The sequence below is a fragment of the Protopterus annectens genome, chromosome 10.part0 (assembly GCF_019279795.1).
Source record: "Protopterus annectens isolate FY-2018-M chromosome 10.part0, PAN1.0, whole genome shotgun sequence".
NCBI classification, from domain to species: domain Eukaryota; kingdom Metazoa; phylum Chordata; order Ceratodontiformes; family Protopteridae; genus Protopterus; species Protopterus annectens.
In genome coordinates this window covers 1,427,312,865-1,427,333,155 of record NC_056744.1, presented here as the reverse complement: position 1 = coordinate 1,427,333,155, position 20,291 = coordinate 1,427,312,865, and the positions used below count along the sequence as shown (strand labels likewise).

General features: G+C 38.1%; 1 protein-coding gene across 1 annotated transcript in view; it reads left to right on the top strand.

Annotated features, from left to right (window-relative positions):
- Window positions 1-20,291, top strand: part of KIF14 (kinesin family member 14) — a 2,369,812-nt gene that overhangs the window by 1,743,675 nt on the left and 605,846 nt on the right. Inside the window, exon 20 of the mRNA XM_044086046.1 lies at window positions 11,813-11,906. Coding sequence (XP_043941981.1) covers window positions 11,813-11,906 — 94 coding nt within the window. The remainder of the gene's footprint in view (window positions 1-11,812; window positions 11,907-20,291) is intronic.

The following is a 20,291-nucleotide window of genomic DNA, read 5'->3' as shown; positions in this document are numbered from 1 at the left end:
CCTCAGACTGTGGCAATGGGCGATTTCCTCCCAACGTTTTCTGACAGCAACGCATATCCCCTGGGACATCCAACATAATAGCGGACAGGCTCAGCAGGGCTACCCTCATGCCTCACAAGTGGTCTCTGAAACAGGAAATTGTGGATCTTATTTTCAGCAAATGGGGCCAGCCTTGCTGCAGTCTCTTTGCCTCTCCCCTCAACAACAAATGCAGCAGCTACGTCTCCCTTGTTCCTCCTCCAGGTCAGACACCCAGGGATGCTCTAGTCCACAATTGGCCTCAGGGACTCCTTTATGCATTTCCCCCCTTCCCCCTAATTCCAAAAGTCATTCAGAAAGCAAAATCGTTGGGTTGCAAGATGATCCTCATTACCTCCTATTGGCCTCAACAGATTTGGTTTCTCTTCCTTCACCCCCACCTTCTAGCCCAGCCTTGGATTTTGGACCCAGTACCGGACCTCTAGATTCATCAATCAGGCGGGCTACACCAATCCCTCCAATCTCTGAAGCTCACAGCTTGGTTACTCCACTTCCAATCTTAGCCAGGTTTCCCAATATTTCCCTAGCAGTGCGTGATATTATTGTTTCCTCCCGTAAGACAACTACAAGGAAAGTTTATGCTAGCAAATGGAAAAGATTCTCTTACTGGGCAGAATCCAGGAATTTAGATCCTTTTACAGCTCCTGTACACTGCATTTTGGATTTCTTAGCAGAACTGTTTCAATCTGGTGCAGCTGCTGCTACCATCAGAGTACAACTAGCTGCTATTTAAAATTTTCACATCGGAGTTTCTAACTCAAGCATAATGTCTCTCAAACTCTGTAAGGCCTTCATGAGAGGTACATCTCTATTTAGATCCCCAGTGAAAGAGCCCCTTCCAACTTGGGATCTCAATTTGGTTCTGGCCTCCTTGATACTGCCACCCTTTGAACCAGCAACATCATATTCTTTGAATTTCTCTCTTGGAAAACTCTCTTCCTAGTTGCTATTACTTCTGCCAGACATATTTCAGAACTTCATGCACTATGTGTTCGCCCTCCATACCTAGTTTTTCACAAAGACAGAGTTTCTCTGAGAACCAACCCATCTTTTCTACCTAAAGTTTGTTCAGAACACAATTTGAATCAATCCATTGAACTTCCTGTCTTTTTCTCTAATCATTCCAGCAAGGCAGAATACAGATTACACAAATTGGATGTGCATAGACAACTGCGTTTCTAGCTCCATAGAGCTAAAGAGGTGAGAAAATCAGATCGGTTGTTCCTTTCATTTGCTAACAACAAAGGTCTTCCAGTTTCTAAAGTAACCTTGTCAAAATGGTTATTGGACACCATTGTCCATACCTACCATTTGTGACAAAAAGATCTTCCAGCAAAACCCAAAGGTCATTCAACTAGGTCAGTAGCTACTTCAGTAGTGTTTCAATCTAGATTGCCCATAGATTCAATTTGTGCATAAGCTACTTGGGCAGTTCCTCATACATTTATTTCTCATTACAAAGCAGATGTGGTCTCCCTGGACAGGGCTTCCTTTGGTTCCATGGTTTTGAAGAGTCTGTTCCAATGAGCCACCCAGGATTGAGGTGCTAGGGACGCTGTCCTATCCACCAAGAATGAAGGCGAGATTGGACAACTTAACATAAAGAAGTTATGTACCTACCATAACGTTCCATGTTAGTTGTCCTTCATCTTGCCTTCCTTCTTGTGTCCCTCCTTCCTTCCCCCTTCCTCGAGGATTGAGAGGAGTTATTTCAATGGTTTTACTGGCTGACTTCTTTTATTAGTTGCTTCCTAAGCATACCATGACAATTTACTGTATATCCAGGTTTAATAATAATGGATTATCTTCTATGATTATGTCTAGTGTGAGCTATCTCAAACGAGATCTGGGTAGCTGATGATGGACATTCTGGGACAAGGGGTAGCCTCGATCCAGTAAAGAGCTCTTGAGCTATAGAAAGTGGCCGAGTCGGAGCCGAGAATCGGCTCTGAACCCATCCAGCAAGAAGGAAGGCGAGATGAAGGACAACTAACATGGAACATTATGGTAGGTACATAACTTCTTTTTTTCCAGATCTTTATCAGTTTTTTGCCCTCCTAGCTTCCAGACCTCCAGAGGAATATCATCTATTCCTGGGGACTTTCCTGTAGATTGGTTATACATAGCCATCTTTATCTTATCTCTTCTTAACCTAACTGTTAGTAATTGAGCCCCATATACCTCTAACCTTGGCATAAACAAAGACATTGGAGATCTCCAAACTCTGGACCCCACACAGTTCGGGTTTGTAAAAGGCAGATCATGTCTCTTAAACCTGATAGACTTCTTTGAAGTACTCACCAAAGCCATAGATGAGGGTAAGTTGGTTCACACAGCCTATCTAGATCTCGCCAAGGCATTCAACACCATCCCCCACTCTGGAATTATAGATAAACTCACTAAATTAGGTATAAATCCCTATGTCACAAGATGGGTTGCCGACTGGCTTACTGACAGAACCCACGCTGTGAAAGTAGCAGACTCCAAATCAGACTTCAGACCAGTGACAAGTGGAGTACCACAGGGTTCAGTCCTGGGTCCTCTCCTGTTTGGTATCTACTTTTCTGAAGTACAGGCTAACACAGCAGGCCTTTGGCTAACTAAATTTGCAGATGACTGCAAACTAGGAGCCATAATCAAAACTCCTAACAATGTGGACATCCTACAAAAGGGCCTCACTGAAACAGATGCTCGGTGTGAAAGCCATGGTTTCAAGCTCAATGCCAAAAAGTGCATTGTCATCCCGTTTGGTAAAACATCTGTACCCATGAACTACCACATAGGCGGTAGTCTACTTAACACCAAAAGTGTGATAAGAGACCTTGAAACACAGGTGGACAGTAGTCTCTCCTTTGATAATCACATCGTCACAGTGGTCAGGAAATCCTGCTACGTGGCACACCTCATCACAAAAGGTTTCTCGTCCAGAAAAAAAGTGGTCATTGTTCCCCTCTACTCATCACTCATTAGACCCATTATAGAATACAACATCCCTTTTGGTATGTACCTCACAAGACATCTACAACAACTGGAAAGGCCACAAAAATACCTCACAAAGAGGATTACTGGCCTCAAACAGATGCCTTTTGCAGACCGACTCAAAAAAATCCAGCTTTACTCCGTCACATATCGCCTACTCAGAGGTGATCTCTGCCTAACATACAACGTTATGTCAAACCCAGAGCTGTTGGACATGCTCCACTTAAAGAAATCCCAATCCCTCCAAGCTACACGCTCTAGGGACCTAAACCTTGTTGCCACAATAAACAGAACATGCTGGAGGGATAGATTCCTGTCTCAGAGACTTCCCATACTCTGGAACAGACTACCTATCTATGTCAAACATAACTCCTCATTAGCACTCTTCGAGAAAAATCTTGATGATTGGATGGGTAATAGGAAATTCACCCCAGGTATCACTTCTGTGGTTCTACTTGACAGGGGCACAGGAAAATAATTTTCTTGGGTGGCGAAAGCCAGGGTACCTTTTTGGCTAGGCTTGTATAGTCCCTAGGGCCAATAGCCTAGTACCTACCTATGAACCTATATTTAATTCTTCCATAAACATTTCTATTTGTACCTTTTCTTAATTTCCATTTTTCTATGATTTATACAAACTTTCATAAAATTTCCGAAATATTTCTAATACTTCCACAGGATCTCTTATCATTCATGTTATAGGCTCCCTAAGTTTGGTGACAACCCTTTCTACTTTCTGTTGCCCGAGTCTTTGTGCTCTAGAATTATCATCAAAAAACAGTTGCTTAACAGCAATATTTTTAAACTCATGCATATTATCGAGGTAATCCCTTATTTTCTGTTCAGCATTTTGCAGTTGCTTTTTTTCTTGTTCTGAGATATTCCTCCTATTTTGCAATACTTTAACATTTGTCAGTCCCTCTAAATAATTCTTGTCACTTCTTAACCGTATCTCTCTCTTTCCTTTATTTCCACTCTAGTTTTAAACTCCACTTAAATTTTATCCCACTCCTTAGCTATATTTTCAGAAGAAATTTCTATCTTCTCTAGTAGCTCCTGAATTAATTCCAAAACCCTTTCCTTAGATTCCTCTCTTTTCATCCGATAGGTGGGAAAGTGCCAGTGTCTCATTTTTATTTCATTACCTTGCGTGTTTATTTTAGTTATTATTGGCACATGATATGAAATAGATATTGGGTGCATTTCAAGATCTTCAATTAAATGCACATGCTCCTGAGAGATAAATTCTATCTAGCCTAGCCCAGTTTTTATATCTTGGAGAATAATATGTAAATTAACTCTGAACTCCTAATATTGAATAAACATCTTTCATGCCAAATATTTTCATAAATTTCTTCAAAAAGCTACCCTCTTTTGTTATATTTCCCCCTTCTAGGCCCCCCCAGACACATCTTCACTGTTGCAAACCAAATTCCGGTCTACACCTGTAAGTAATATTCCTTGCTGAAAGCTAATTATTTCGCCAAGATTTTTCTTAAGCTCCATTATAGCAATTTTAGGTGGAATGTAAATGCATGCCAGTGTAATCCTCCTCTTTTGTCAGTAGCCCGTTAGTACTATATATCTTCCATTATTATCGATTTTCCTCTTCTATCACTATTGAAGCTCCTCTTGTAATTAATATAAGTACTTATCTTTTCCTTTGCCCCAGATATTCCGCTGAATAACCATCCTGAAAACCTTTCTTTATCAAATTCACATTTTCAGTTCTTTCCAGGTGTGTCTCCTGTAGCATAGCTATTTGCACTCTACATTTTTAGTATAGTTCACTGCTCTTTCTTTGTTATATTTATCTGTAAGACCATTCAGATTGAAAGACATTACAGAAAGCATAATTTTCTTGTATAGGTATTATTGCCACCTTTTATGTATAACTGCTTTTTTGTTAAATGTCAATTTCCAACTTTTGTGTTACATGCATATACTGTTCAGCAGGGCTGGTCTTTTATACAATTGTTTCTTGTCATGTCCATTTGAGTCTTTGCCACATTTTACATAACTTTTTGTTTTTTTGAATGCCCTCAAACAGAACAAACAAACCCTCCACAAACCCCCCTAAAACCTATCAATTTAATAATAACACACAAAACTATGTACATCTTCAAGTATTGAAGTGTTTGCTTCCTAATAAGAACAAACATTTTAAGTTGATAGCCATAGACAGGCTAGAGTTAAAGTTAACCAAAAAGAAAGGTTAGGCATGCTAAGATGAATGGTCCAGCCTGTGCTGTTAGTAAGTGCTATTTGATTTTGTCTATCTTTATAGCTCTCCCAGCTGAGAAAACACTTGAATGCTTTCAGTAAGCACTTTCTTCAAACTATTTCCCTTTCTCAAATTGTCTTCTAGTGACATGCAAATCAGGCAGAAAACTGCTGAGGATACCTTATTTACAAGAAGAAAATCCTTATAATATTCAATATTCTTTTCATTTACATGCTTTGTAATAAACTTGTTACTGGATAACACCTAGGGTCTTAACCCAGTCCCTTTTTTAACATTGCAGTGCCTAAATTTCTTAAAACTGAAGAAAGCAAAAGGAGAAGGGAGAAAAATAAAAATAAAAACAAAAGCACGTGTTTATATTAGTATCCCCATTGCATTAAAAAACCCGAGAAAACTTTACTTCAAGTCTAATTGGTTTTGTCTTATCTTTAAAGCTTTCCCAGCTGGGAAAACCCCTAATTGCTTTTGGAGAACATTATGTCCTAGCCACTTTCTCTGTTGTTTTTCCCTCAGCCAATTCCCTTCCAACAGACTGTCTCCAGTTTCTCTTTGTCAGATTGTCTCCATGGAGACATGAGAACCAGACAGCCAGTTTCTCTTTATCAGCTTTTTTTCCACAGAAACATGAAGACCAGCTGCAGAATTGCTACTAAGTATACATGCATTTGCTTGTTTGTTTTTTATTTTTGCTAGAAACAAGCCTCATAATATTCAATATTCTTTTTCATTTACTTTCTCTGTATTAAAACTAATCAATCTAAGGTCCTTAGTCCAGTAATTTTCTATGCAAGAATGAGGGGAAAAACACATAAATTTTAACTTTGTCATGCCTTTTTAAGCAGGCTGTTTTTTTTTACATTGCACCACCTATATTTCTCAAAACAGTACAAGAAGAAAGAGAGAAGAGGGCAGAAAAAGAAAAAAAACGGTTACTGGTTTTATTACTGTTCTTCTCCATCACCATAATTCTGTCTCTGCTTAATTTCCAATGTACTCTTGATTCTTCTAGTCAACTCTCATGCTGCCTTCCTGCTCTCCAACAATTTCCATTGAAATACTGGAAACGGTTTCATAGGTATAGTCTCTCTGTGGTCTTTATTACCAGAAGACTAAGAAGCAGAATCTTCTTCTGTTTCACACCTCACTTATTGTTGAATTAACTTTTGTATTTCCTCGTTAGCATGCACTTCATCATAAAATTATTTTGTCCCTCTAGGGAAGAATACCTTAAAGAAAGCTGGATACAGCAGTTTGAATCTCACACCTATGTCTCGATATGCCCTAAATAGAGGAATGCATTTACTCCTCTTCTGCCTGGTGTACAATGAGTAATCATTCTCCACAAACACTCTGCTCTGTCCCACTTTTAGTATTTTGTCCTTCTGCCACAGTTTTGTCAGAATCAACTCCTTCTGCTGGTAGATTTTTTCAGAATCAACTCCTTCTGCTGGTAGAATAGCATCTTTTTTATTAAGGGTCTGTGTTGCTTTCTGGTCTGGTCATGCACACAATGTGCCCTTTCAACTAACAACTCCTGCTTTGGAATACCTGCCCAATTGCTTATTTGTGCTTTCATAAAATGAGTGTTGTCTGTTCCTTCCAGCTTCTCTGGTGTAGCTGAAAATCTCAGGGTTTCCCTATGTGCTCTGTCCTTTAATTCTATTATTTTTGAAACATCTCTTCCTGAACAGTTTTATATTCAGCCAGCCTTTTCTTCATTTCAACTTCTGTTTTTTTGCAGCTTTATCATCTCATCTGAATATCAAAAGTTTCTTCCATTTTTTCCAGCCTTTTGTTGTTTATGTTGATACACCCTATCAGTGTTTTGTTTGTTTTTACTAGGTTTGTATGCAGTTGTCCATTATCTTCGTGTAGGGTACTGGAAGTCTTGTATGAAGGTTGTATTGCTTTTTGCTGAATGACTGAAGAACTTTCAACAGTAAGTGTTTCTTTCTTACCTTTTGTAGCTGATTTTTTTCCAGGTCTTCTGTGTTTCTTTATTCCTGGCATCCAGGCAATGTACTTACTAGCCAGTTAGTAAAATTTACTCATAAACACAAGTCTACTGGCCTTCTCTGCTGTGTTTCTTTTTTCACACTGGGAGAGCCGGAAACAAGCTGTTACTCAATGTGCACCTATTTTGGAAGTCCTCAAAGTTACTGTTTTTGTTTTGTAGAACTGATTAACAGTGCTGCTTAGGTGTGATCAGCTGGCTAAAGACTTCAAGCATTTTTGAGAGCTGTATTCCTGTGTTAAGACCAAGCCACAATGACAGTTTTATTTGTCATTTCCTTTGCCTTGAGCACTGAAGTAAATTATTAGTTTAACTGCATGAAAATGAGATGTCCATTTCTTTCTTGTAGCTTATAAGCATAGCTATGTTACAGTATAAAATATTTATTTGCTTATTTAATAGCATTGACTCTACATTATTTCTTGATTTTCAGGATGAACCATGCAAGTTGCATGTAGCTGAACTGGTGGGTTCTGAGTATGTATGCATTTACGTAACTGGCATGTTATGTCACAGCGTGCATTTGTTCTGGTGTATGGACATCCCCAAAGGTGGGATTTTACTGAAAAATGTGGCATATTCTAATTGGTGAAGGAGAAATGTCCTAACCAAGGACTCATCAAGGAGGATACTACTGTAGATCAGCTTATATTTATTTACCAGGAAAGTCCAACTGGGTAATAAATACCCTGTTTCAGAAGAGGCCTGGGAGAGAAGCTCCAGAGTGTTAAATAACATCAAATAAAATAGTAGTACAAATGTAATTTAAAAAGCATATGTATATATGCATGTATATATATATATATATATATATATATATATATGTGTGTGTGTGTTTTATATATATACACACACACACACACACACACACACACACACACTAATCAGTAACCTCAAACATTGGTGGATACGGCTCGCAAATCCGCTGAAGCTAAATGAGGACTACAAAGCATTCCTAGAACGTCAAAACAAAGTCAAAAAAACTTATAAAACTAGACAAAATTAACTACTACCATAATATTCATTAAAAACATCACAACAATCCCCAAAAGTTTTGGACTGCAGTCAAAAATATACTATCACAAGGTAAAACAACAACCCCGACTACAAACTCAAACAGCGACTCTGATAACATAGCAACTCAATTTAATAATTACTTTAGAGAAACTGTCTTTGCTCTTGCCAATTCCTATAACAGCTCCAGCAACCTTGCCCCTGTTTCTTCCAAGCTCAGCAACACCCCCCAAAATACCCCCAACCGATTTGCATTACAACCAGTGTCTGTAGATACCATAAAAAAATTACTGCATAAACATAAACCTATTACCTTAACTGCAGATAATCTTCCTGCAGAGTAAGTTCAGATTGCCGCTGAAGGAATAGCATATCCTGTAGCAATACTCATTAATAGATCTATAGCTGAGAGCACAGTACCTGTTATCTGGAAGATCTCCCACATTATTCCCATACATAAAGGAGGCAATTTCACTGAACTTACTATCGTCCGATTGCTATTCTATCTCCATTATTGAAAATCCTATAGAGAGTCATTCATACTCAACTCATGGATTACCTTCACTCCCACAAATTACTATCTAACACAAAACATGGTTTTCGTCCCTATCACAGTACCACCACAGCCCTACTCACCTTTACTAACACAGTTAATGACTTTAGAAATCAAGGACAATTTGTATCTGCCATATTTTAAGACTTGTCCAAAGCCTTTGATATGGTAAATTATAACAAACTGATTGATGTCCTATCCTCTCTAAATCTTTCTAGCTGCGCTATCAATTAGTTTCAAAGCTATCTATCTGGACGTCATCAGGCAGTAGTTTGGCAATACCACCTCTCTTATCAGTTACCTTAGGGGTCCCTCAAGGCTCCATCCTTGGACCTCTACTCCTCTCCCTCTTTACTAATCAACTTCAGACCTCCACTCTTCATGCCTCTGTTATACAATATGCAGATGACTCTACCCTTATATGTTCATCTTCCTCCCCAGTAGACCTTCACACCATAACTCAATATTCATTTATATCTGTAGAAACATGGCTTTTCAACTCACATATCATACTAAACCCCAATAAAACAAAACTACTACTCTTTTAACCCTCTAGAACTTCCTGTTTCACTTTCAACTTGAAGTCCAAAAATAAAACCATTATTGCCCCAGTAACACATACAAAACTGTTAGGGATCTCTATTGACAATAATCTGAAATTTGACAGCAACATTGCTCAAACTATTAAAAAGGCTCACAAGAAAATAGGTCTTCCATACAGAAACAAGCAGTTCCTATCTAACTCCACAAAAGCTACTATCGCCTGTACAAACCTTCTGTCAATTCCCCTATATGCCTCCCCAGTATTAACCAACCTCCAAAAAACTGACGTTATCAAACTTGAATCTTGCTACAATAAAATTGCCAAATTTGCTACAAATGCCTCACATCACTGCACTGCACTTAACTGGCTTGAATTTCCTCTGTTGCTTCATGATAACCAACTTATTTTTGCCCACAAGATCTTACACCAGCCTGATAAAATCCCTGCTCTCAACAATAAAATACAGTCATATACCACTATCAGACCCCTACGCTCTAGTAACAAAGTGTTGTTAAAAGCCACCAAAGGTAACATCTCAGTTGGTGACTCTCTCTTCTCCAATGTTATTGCTAAAGTGTAGAACAAACTTCCAGCCAATATTTCCTCTGACTGCTCTTTGGCACAGTTTAAAAGGCTCCTAAAATCTCACTTTATGGAAAACTGTCTCTTTTCTCATTATCATCCTGGATAATTCTTACCTCTTTATATCTAACTACATCTGTCATATTTGTTGCTACTCTACTGTACATCTCATTCTCCTTCCTCGTTCTATTGTAACTTGTCCTCTTCTTTGCCAAATGTAAGTATTGTTCTTTTGTTATTGTTGTCACTAGACGCTGTATTGCACAATATTGTACTGTTTGAGTTGTATTATATTGTTGTATTATTATTTTTTTCTTGTTTACATATTTATACTGTTTACTGGAGCTCATCTCCCCAGGCCTCCCTGAAAATGGATTGGTGTCCAATCAGGCTTTCCTGGTAAACAAATGAAAAAGAAATAAATATAAATAAATAAATAAAAAGGAGACTTGTTTAAGCACTTTTGACCCAACTTTATTTAAAAGGCACTTCATCAGAAATATCTCTATCATGAAAAAGCTCACTTAAATAGTTAAAATCTTTGCCCGCCAAACTACTTGATCCAATCATATGTATGTATGTATGTGTTGTGTGTGTGTGTGTGTGTGTGTGTGTGTGTGTGTGTGTGTGTGTGTGTGTGTGTGTGTGTGTGTGTGTGTGTGTGTATACAATAATGCATGAGCTTATACCAGTGAAGTAGGAAGAAGTAAAACAGTGATTAAATATGACATTCAGTATATGGAAAAGTACTAGAAATGTAGTCTACTATGCTAGGAAATAAAATAAAAAGGTACAAGTCCACCCTAAGAGTGAGGAGAGGGCATGTGTTAAAAGATATAGATAATGTGATGAGAGGTTAGGTTAGTAAGAATATAAAGTATTTGTTAATACAGATCATGCAGGTGAGGTGAATGGGCATAACCATGAGTGAGAAATTGAGAGCAGACTTAAATACTTGCAGGCTAGATATAGTTCTGATTGAATTTGGCTAGAGTTCTATTTTGGATATGCAGCGTGAGTCTAAACTTTGACCCATACTTTTTCTTGGTTTATAGATTTCAAGCAGGTTTTTGTCTTGGGAGTGCAGAAGGCAATTTGGGAGATAGTGATGAATTACTAAGGAGATAGAAGGACAGGTAAAGGAATTATATAGTATTTTATTGGTTAGAAGAAATGGTGATGAAGTATGTTATATTTATGTTGAATATTGTCAGACAAATCTAATTTTAGTGCCAACATTAAAGGTCCCATTTCATGTACAAATGCAACTGGTACTGTAAGACATAATAAGCCATCAACATTTTCCTTTGCATGGTTTTTCTGTTGGGGGTTTCTTGCCTGTTCACGTGTATTTTAATACATGTTAGACATACTGAGAAAATGCTTTTAGCAACGGTCTACTAGGGGATTCTCGGTATAATTAATCCTGATTGAAAAATACATTTTTTTTCTTGTTTACTTTTACTCGAAGCAGCACCTTCCACATGTGACTTTAAAATCCCACTAATAATCAACTAGTGCGACTAATTTTTTCTTGCGTGTATTTTCTTTTTGGATAACTTGTTAGCTGTATATATTTTATTTTACTAGAGAACTGTACAGTTATGCTGGGATTGTTCTGAAATTAGAGACTATGTTGTCCATTTAAAGATTTAAAAATTTGTCAGCTAGACTGGAATGTCTCTGGTTTCAGAATGACCACCCCAGAAATGCAAAACTTGCATTTCAAAGCCAAAAATATGTTTTTAAAACTGTATTGAAGTGGTTCCATTTAATAAGGCAAATGTCATGTGCAAAGATTACTGGTGTTTAGGTTACATGTTTTATTTATTTTTTTCTTAGCTCTGCCTAACTGGAATTCTATGAAGCTATCTATGATGATCCAGGAAGCCAACACAATCAGCCATAAACTAAGAAAGGACATTGTTTTTAACAGGTGAAATTATTTGCCATTAATCCTTAAATCTGACAGTATGTGAAGCTTGTAGATTACATGTAGTTACAAACTTTTATTGACCGTCCTATGAATTTATTTGTTCATTCATTCATTGGAGAAGAGCATTTATCTCATTCAGACCATTTTCAGGCTCAGCACAAAGTTTACAAGCAAAGTGAAGAATACAGTGTTAAATGTGTGTAAATTTACATAAAATATTATACCAGTAATCATTGTATGAAAATACAGGCAAGCAGTTAATAATAAACTCAGTCAGTCATGTACATGAGAGAAAGTATCATTCATCACAAATTTCAGTTTAGGGGAACATTTGGGGAGAATTTAGTGAGAATAAGATAGGTGTAGTAAAGGAGAGAAGTGGATAGGAAACACGTAGCGGTGGGATGGAAAAATAAGGAGAAAAGCTGAAGGGATGATGTGGGAAATCCCACCTTTATGAAAATATTTACAGAGATGTTGATAAGGATTTTGATGATGGAGCTGTTTTGGAAGCATTTGCCACAAGCTGATTTGATATAGAAAATTTTTAGTTTTCTCTGATAATTGATGAATTATTGCACAATAAGTTTATCATGAGAGAACAGGATGAAAATCAAGGTTTGCCTATGAAAATAATTGGACCAGCTTACTGGGAAGTTGGGGCAAATGTGAGATTTTTCTGATAAAATTTTGAAAGGTTATTGACATGGAATACTTTGCATACTAATAAAGTCCTTTAAGCAGATGTACTTTCATGCATCTTAAGTATTCACACGTATGTTTAACTGTAGAGATATACTCAGATGCACATGTTTTAATAGAGTACAACAGTCTTGCAGTGAATTTATTTCAGCAGTAAGGGGATAAGTGCTTATTATTGTAGCCCAGCTCTGTGAAGCAGAGGGATAAAGCCCTTACTGTTAACCAAATTACCCGAGTTTCAGTAGAATCCTAGGTGCTGAAAGAGCTGGCTTAAGGTGATAATAGTGAGTGATTAATACAGTCTTGATTTTTTGGGAGAAAGGTGAATTGGTCCTGGTCACCAGTGTCCAGGTATATATTCTTGGAATCCGAAGTCAATGTGTGTATGTGCATGGTGTTTTTATTTATTCTTTCATTCCATATAACCCAAATAACATAAAATAACTTTTTATCCATTCTTTAACATATTCTTTACTTCCATTCTTACAATATCCGTATTTGATCATATCCATGTTTATTTTATCCACTTCTTTTATATCTTTGAAAAAATCTTTAGTTTCCCCATAACTTTTTTACTTTTACATTTCAAATAAATATGTTCTGCAGTGTCTTTTTCTTGATAGTGTAAACATATTTTATCACTTTCCATTTTATATGACATATTTCCTTTTACTGGCAATTTATTTATTATCATTTTCCACAAAAAATCTTGACTTTACATTCGACTTTCTGATTGCACCATTTGCTTCTTATTTTTGTAGCTTTAATTTTTTTCATCTGTTAGATTTTCCCATGTTTTATCATTACTTTCATATACCACACTGTTCTATATTTTTCTATATCATCAGTTTTTATTTTTCACAAAATTATTTGTTGTTAATATTTTATTTCTTCATTTATTTTCCTTTTACTCTTTTTTACCATACCCCAAAATGTATCATCCTTATATTTATGCAATTTTCCTACTAATCTCTCATATTTTTCATTTATCCACTTTAACATTGTGTACAAATTTAATGAAGCAGCACATACCACTGAGTTAATCAGCTAAACCTCCTTCTTCTTTATTTACATAAAAAAATCCTTTTTCATAGGGTCATAGGAGGTTACTAGGCTAATGGTCCTGGGACCTTTACAAGCCTAGCCAAGAGTTTATCCCAAAAAAAAAAGAAACCTCAGTCAGTACCTGTCAATGAGGGACACAGGTGTAACCCCTGGGACAAATTTGTGGTTTCCCATCTCCTAATCAATGTTGCGGTTGAAGAGGGTCAGCGAGGTACTCTGATGTGTATGGGAATCCTATTCCAGATACGGGGCAGCCTCTGGGAGACAAACCTGTATCTCCAGCAGGTTTTATTGATGTTGCATATTAGATTTAGGCCTTTTGAGCGGGTAATGTGCAAGGAGTTAGACTTACGGATATGGAGCATCTCTAGTAAGGCAGGGTCCAAAATTGCCTTGTAGGTGGGACACATATCACCTCTGAGCAGTCTGTACGATACCAAGTAGTGTGATAGTGATTTGAGCCTGTCCGCATAAGACAGGTGTTGGAGGCCATGGATTCACATTGTGAGGTATTTCTGTGGCCTTTCCAGTTGGTGCAGATGTTTGGAGAGGTACATACCAAACGGGACGTTTTACTCTATTGGCGTAATGAGGGATGAGTACAGAGAGGTAATAACCTCCTTTTTTTCTGGATGCAATCCCTTTACATATGAGATGAACCAAGTAAAAGACTTTTACCTGACCACTGCCACTACATGATGGTCGAACGTGAGATTGTTGTCAACCTGAGTACCCAGGTCTGCCACCCCAGGTTGTGTGCTTAAAGTGTTGCTGTTGATGTGATAATCAGTAGGGACCGTGTTTTTTCCAAATGTTATGATAATGCATTTTTTTGTGTTTAACTTAAGGCCATGACTGTGGCACCATTCATTTGTTGCTGTGAGACCCTCTTGCAGTATGTTAACATCATTTGGGGAGTCAATGACAGCACCCAACTTACAATCATGTGCAAATTTGGTCAGACACAGGACTTTTGCCTTTGCCTGGACCTATGAGAAGTAGATGCCAAATTGTAGGGGTCCCAGGACAGATCGCTGAAGAACACCACTAGTAGTAAGTCTGCTGTCGGAGGTGGAGGTGCCTATTTTGACCTTGTGGGTCCTGTCGGTGAGCTAGTTGTCAATCCACTTGATAAAATAGGGATTTACACCAAGTTGTGTTAGCTTTTTGATGATGCCAAAGTGGGGGATTGTATCTAAGGCCTTGGCCAAGTCAAGGTGAGCTGTATGTACTGACTTTCCCTCATCCAGGCCCTTGGTGATAGTCTCAAAGAAGTCAACCAGGTTCAACAGGCAAGATCTGCCCTTGATGAATCCGAACTAGGTGGGGTCAAGTGTTTGGAGATTGCCTATGTTCTTCTTTATGAAATCCATAATAGTACACTCCATGTCTTTACAGATCAGACTTGTCAAGCTAATGGGGCGCGATAGCTTCCTGGGTTAGTAGTGGCACCACCTTTATGCAAGGGGATGAGAATGGCAGTTCTCCATTCTGCTAAAATGAAGCCTGTACTCAGGCTGTGGTTGAATAGGGTGCTGAATGACGAAGCTAGTTCTTGCTTGAAATGGTGCTGAATACAACCTGGAATACTATCAAGTCCCATGGAAACTGGTCTTTAACACTTGATCTACAGAGATGTGAGGTGCGGGGCAAGTATCTGAGATGTCGAATGGGCCTTTGGGGAGACAAAGGGGTGAAGTTTGTGCTGAACCTATCTGCTATAAGGTTTGCTAAGTCAGTAGGATCAGTGTAAGTGGTACTGTTAAGTGCTAATTTGGAACAAACCTGGGCTTTGCTATGGAGGTTCCTGATGTAACTGAAGAAGGCTTTGTGGTTTCCCTTTGTTTCGGAGGCCAGTTTCAATTTACATTTGGCTCTGGAAGTTTTCACTAGTGATTTAATTTGCTTGTTGAGGCTAAGGAGGGAGTTTTTCCAATTTGGAATGTGTTCCTTTTTACCCTTAGACAACAGTTTCTTCCTTTTGTTGTAAATCATGTTGATAGAGGGTGTCCACCAGACAGGTTGGTGTTTCTTTGAGGAGCACGTTTTAGTTCTTTTGGGTATTGCTGAGTCTATGCAGTTGTACAGGTGCTTGTATACTGCATTGGCGTACTGTTCAGCATAGTTGTCTGCATCCTCTGAGGGGGGCGATGGTGTGAAGCTACTGATACCCTCCCTTAGGAGGTTGTAGTCAGCTTTTGAGAAGTTTTTTTGCCTGGTTACAGCTGGGTGGGATAGAAACTTTGAATGAAACAGACCGATAATTTGATCTCACTAGGAATGAACATACTATGGGAGTGGTGCAGCGGTCACCCCATGTCGGTGATAACCAAGTCCAGAATGTTATCTGCCCTTGTGGGGGATGAGACGAGCTAGTCTAGTGTGTTACAACTGATGAAGTCAAGAAATCATTGGGTGAGAGCATTAGTGCAGGAATAGTTCACCCAGTCTATGGGGCTTAGTTGAAGTCACCAAGGATCAAGTTGTTAGGGGGTACCTTGATGGAGTCAAGTAGGTCAAGCTAGGAGGAGTGGGTGTCCTGAGTCATGGAGGGGGGGGGTCTATAGCTGGCTATAACTTGGATGGATGTCTTGGCAACTGTCAGTTGCACCTGGAGTTGTTCCAATGTGTCATGCTGGCAAACCATTCTGGAGGTGTGCCCATTCTTAATGTAGATAGAGACTCCATCACTTTTAGTATTCCCAACCTCATTTTGGGGTCAGAATGTGTGGAATGAGGTATAGCCTGGTAAGGCAGGGGTCCTCTATGCAGCCCTGAACCAAGTTTCCGTGACTGCACAGATGTCAGCATCTTCCAGTATGATGAGAGCCTCCAGTGAGTGCATTTTCAGGTTAAGGCTCCTAGAGTTAAGCAGCATGACTTTAAATTTGCTTTTTTGCAGATCTTTTATGTTGGAAGATTTGTCTTTGGGACATTGCCTAAAAAAGGCACAATGGGAGAGGCAAGAGCCTTGGTCCAGATCTGGAATCCTAGTGGTGATAGGTGGAGGCCATCTCTGGCAATGCAACAGGGCCTGTCAGCCATGTCATCCTAGGCAGACAGATACTGGATCCCCTTGGAATGACACCAGAAACTTAGCCAGTTGTTGAAGCCAGTTATTTTTTGTTGGTATTGTGGTATGATTCTTGGTGAAGGTAGGATGCTGCTTAAGGCTAGGGTCATACCTGCCTGGAACACATACTCTGAGAACTAGAACTCAATCATGTCTCTCTCTTCATATAGTCCAGGGAGGTACATCTCAAGTTATTCACACCAAGATAGACAGTGACAGAGTCATACTTGTACCTGTTGTGGAGAGCCTTAAGTGCGTGCATGATGTGGCTGATTCTGGCACCTGACAGACAACTGACAGTGTCCTTCTCCTTGAGCCTGGTGAGGGGGACATTGGGGTGTGTCACAACTGAGTCACCAATGACTAGTATGTTTGGTTTATTGTTATGCCTCATGGGCTGTGTTGGTTTATTGTTATGTCTTATTGGCTGTGTTTGTGAGACACTGGTGTGTTGTCTGCTGTGTGTGATGTGTTTGGTGTTGTGTGTGGAATGTTTGTGAGTGTGTTTTAGAGGTCACTGCTGTTTAGGTAAGTTTTATTGAGGACCTCTGCATAGGTGTGTGTGTGTGTTGTGCTTGGTTATGTGATGTGGGTAGTGTGGTGTTTCTGCTGGCAATCTCCTCTTTGTCAGTAGTACTGACAGTGGCACAAGAGAGCATACATTCCAGGTTACTGATGTGGATGCATTTCTTCCAAGTAGGAAAATTATGTGCTAGGAGAAGAGGACTGTCAGTGAACATAAGGCAGTTGCTACACTGTCTCAGTATGTCCATGTCGACCAGGCTGCCAGGAGAAACTGATGGGAATTGGCCAGACATAGTGTTCTGAATACTTCGGCGAATGTATGGAGAAAGGGTTTTGATAAGGGTGTCCACAAAAGTGTAGATCACAAAAACCTTCTTCAATGTAAAATAACTGGCCTGAAGCCCAAGTGCTAAAACCAAAACTAAGATGCTTAGAATAACAGATAAACAAGAAGTAATAAATGCAGCAGAATAAAAGCACTTAAACAGTTAAGAGCACTCAGCAAAGCAAAACAAGGTAATACAGTAGGAAGAACACAATTACAGTAAAAAGAGCTGAATAAAGTGTACTTTTTTTGTTAAGTGGAGAGGACGGAAACAGAAGATAATTCCAAATTAAGAAACTATGGGGGTTGGCCTTCCCAAATGATCTCACTGTACTCAGTTGAGTGAGCACATGAGATGAGACTGGGAGGAGTGTCCAAAATCAAATTTGCAGCAGGGGCGGGGAATTCCAAAGCCACCAAGTTTAAGAATATAACAACACTTGGGCAGGAGGGTGGTAAAGAAAATGCAGACAAAGACCAGCGGTATTCAGTCAAGCAAATAAATATACGCACTACAGTTTTGTTAACTATCACTGAAACAGATCAAGTGCAAAAAAGTATACTTATATCTGCTTTGTATGTCCAGATGGTTATAGTATCAATCACAGCCAGCTAAGCAGCTCTGCTACTGAGCAGTTTCACTGAAATGTAACTCTTTTTACCAGTGGTATAAAAGAAAAGAAAAGTTAGAGGCAATCAGATAAAAATGAAGAGATGTTGACCAGTAGCTTACACCTTGGATGGGCTGACTTCACAGAATGTAAAGCAACCCCCACTTTGATACCAGCTGGCTTAGAGCTCAAGTGCTGAACTAATCCTGAGAAACAAATGCAGACAGAGACCAGCAATATTCAATGAAGCAAATGAATAAATGCACTACAGTTTTGTTAACAAAATGCAGAGACCAGCAATATTCAGTCAAGCAAATAAATAAATGCATTACAGTTTGCAGACAGAGACCAGCAATATTCAATCAAGCAAATAAATAAATCTAGTACAATTTTAACTATCACTGAAACAGATCAAGTGCAAAAAAGTATACTTATATACTGGATTTCATCTAGAAACTCGTAGAAATGAAAAAATACCTGCAATAATTCCTTTTCAAATAGTGCTGGCAACATAAATACACTTGCTAAATATGCTAATTTTCCCATCAGTACAGATTTTATCAAAAAAGCCTTTTATTATGAATGATAATATATATGTTCCCAAGAAAAGACATGTTTGTTTTATTTCTTCTATTGTTGTTGTTTTCTACGTACATCTTTATTCCCAAATTTTATAACCAACACAGAAATTTCATTTACCTTAAAATATATTTATTTTATTTAACATTTGTTAACTGGGAAAGTCCGACTTGGAACTAAGCCATTTTTCAGCGGTGGCCCAGGGAGAAATGCTCCAGACGCATGTCTTTGTAATGTGGGAGGAAACCAGAACACAGGGAGGAAACCCACACAAACTCAAGGAGGACATGCAGACACTGCACAGAAAGCACGCCAGCTGAGAATCGAACCGGAGAACCTCTTGCTGTGCGGTGACAATGCTACCGCTGCACCACTGCGCCATCTGATATATATATATATATATATATATATATATATATATATATATATATATTTATATTTATACACACACACACACACACACACACACACACACACACACACACACTATCTTTACTACATCATCTAAGCCTTTATTTTTCTCTTTATTTAAAGCCACCCCTATCACCTATAGACACTCACTTGTGCAAATTATTACTTCTTTTATCCAAATTTTGTTTTTTTGCAATTATTATAATGTCCTCATTTATGTTAGAGCTGGAATTCTTAACCATTCAGGTGTTAAATACCCGACCTTCATCATTTTGTAATTTATCTCATGCACTATCACATTCATAAGTAATGCAAAGAGTATACAACTCATGGGACATCACTGTCTTACACCACTCTTCATATGTACCTTTTGGCGTAAAAAGCCATTTACAAGTATTTTTACTTTTTTTTACTGTACGCTGACATATATAATTTTCTTTCTCACTTGTTTTATATTCTCTGTTCATTCGCCATAAGATTTCATGTCCAATTGTATCAAATGCCTTATTAAGGTTTCCTATCATGATTTTCACTTCTTCCTTTCTATTCATATCATCATCCACAATTTTGATAACTATCATTAATAATTCTTGACAGTCCTTTCCCTTTATACTATATACTACCTTCCATAATATTTTCCATTTTAGTGTCAAATCTCTTTTATATTGTTTTCATAAAGATCTTATAATCATTATTATTCAGTGCTGTTGATCTCCATTTTTGTCTTATTTTTTCCACGATTTTAAGCATTTCACTAATAATTCTTTATACATAAAACCTTAATTTAACCATTCATTAAAAATCTTTAAAAATATATATATTTTTTGCCAATCCTTAAAGTTTTTATGCATTTTATATCCTATTCCATCTGGTCATGCAGACAAATGTATATGCAGTTGTCCTAATATTTTATCTAGCTTGTTTAAAGAAATCTCCTTTTCCAACTGTTTATTCTCTTTTTCTGGTAACTTTTTTACTTTCCATGTTTGTTTCACTGCCTTCTTTTTTCAAACATTTCTTGTATATATTATATTACACTATTCATAATCTTTTCCTAAGTTCTTTCTATTTATTCTTTTACATTTTTTTATTTC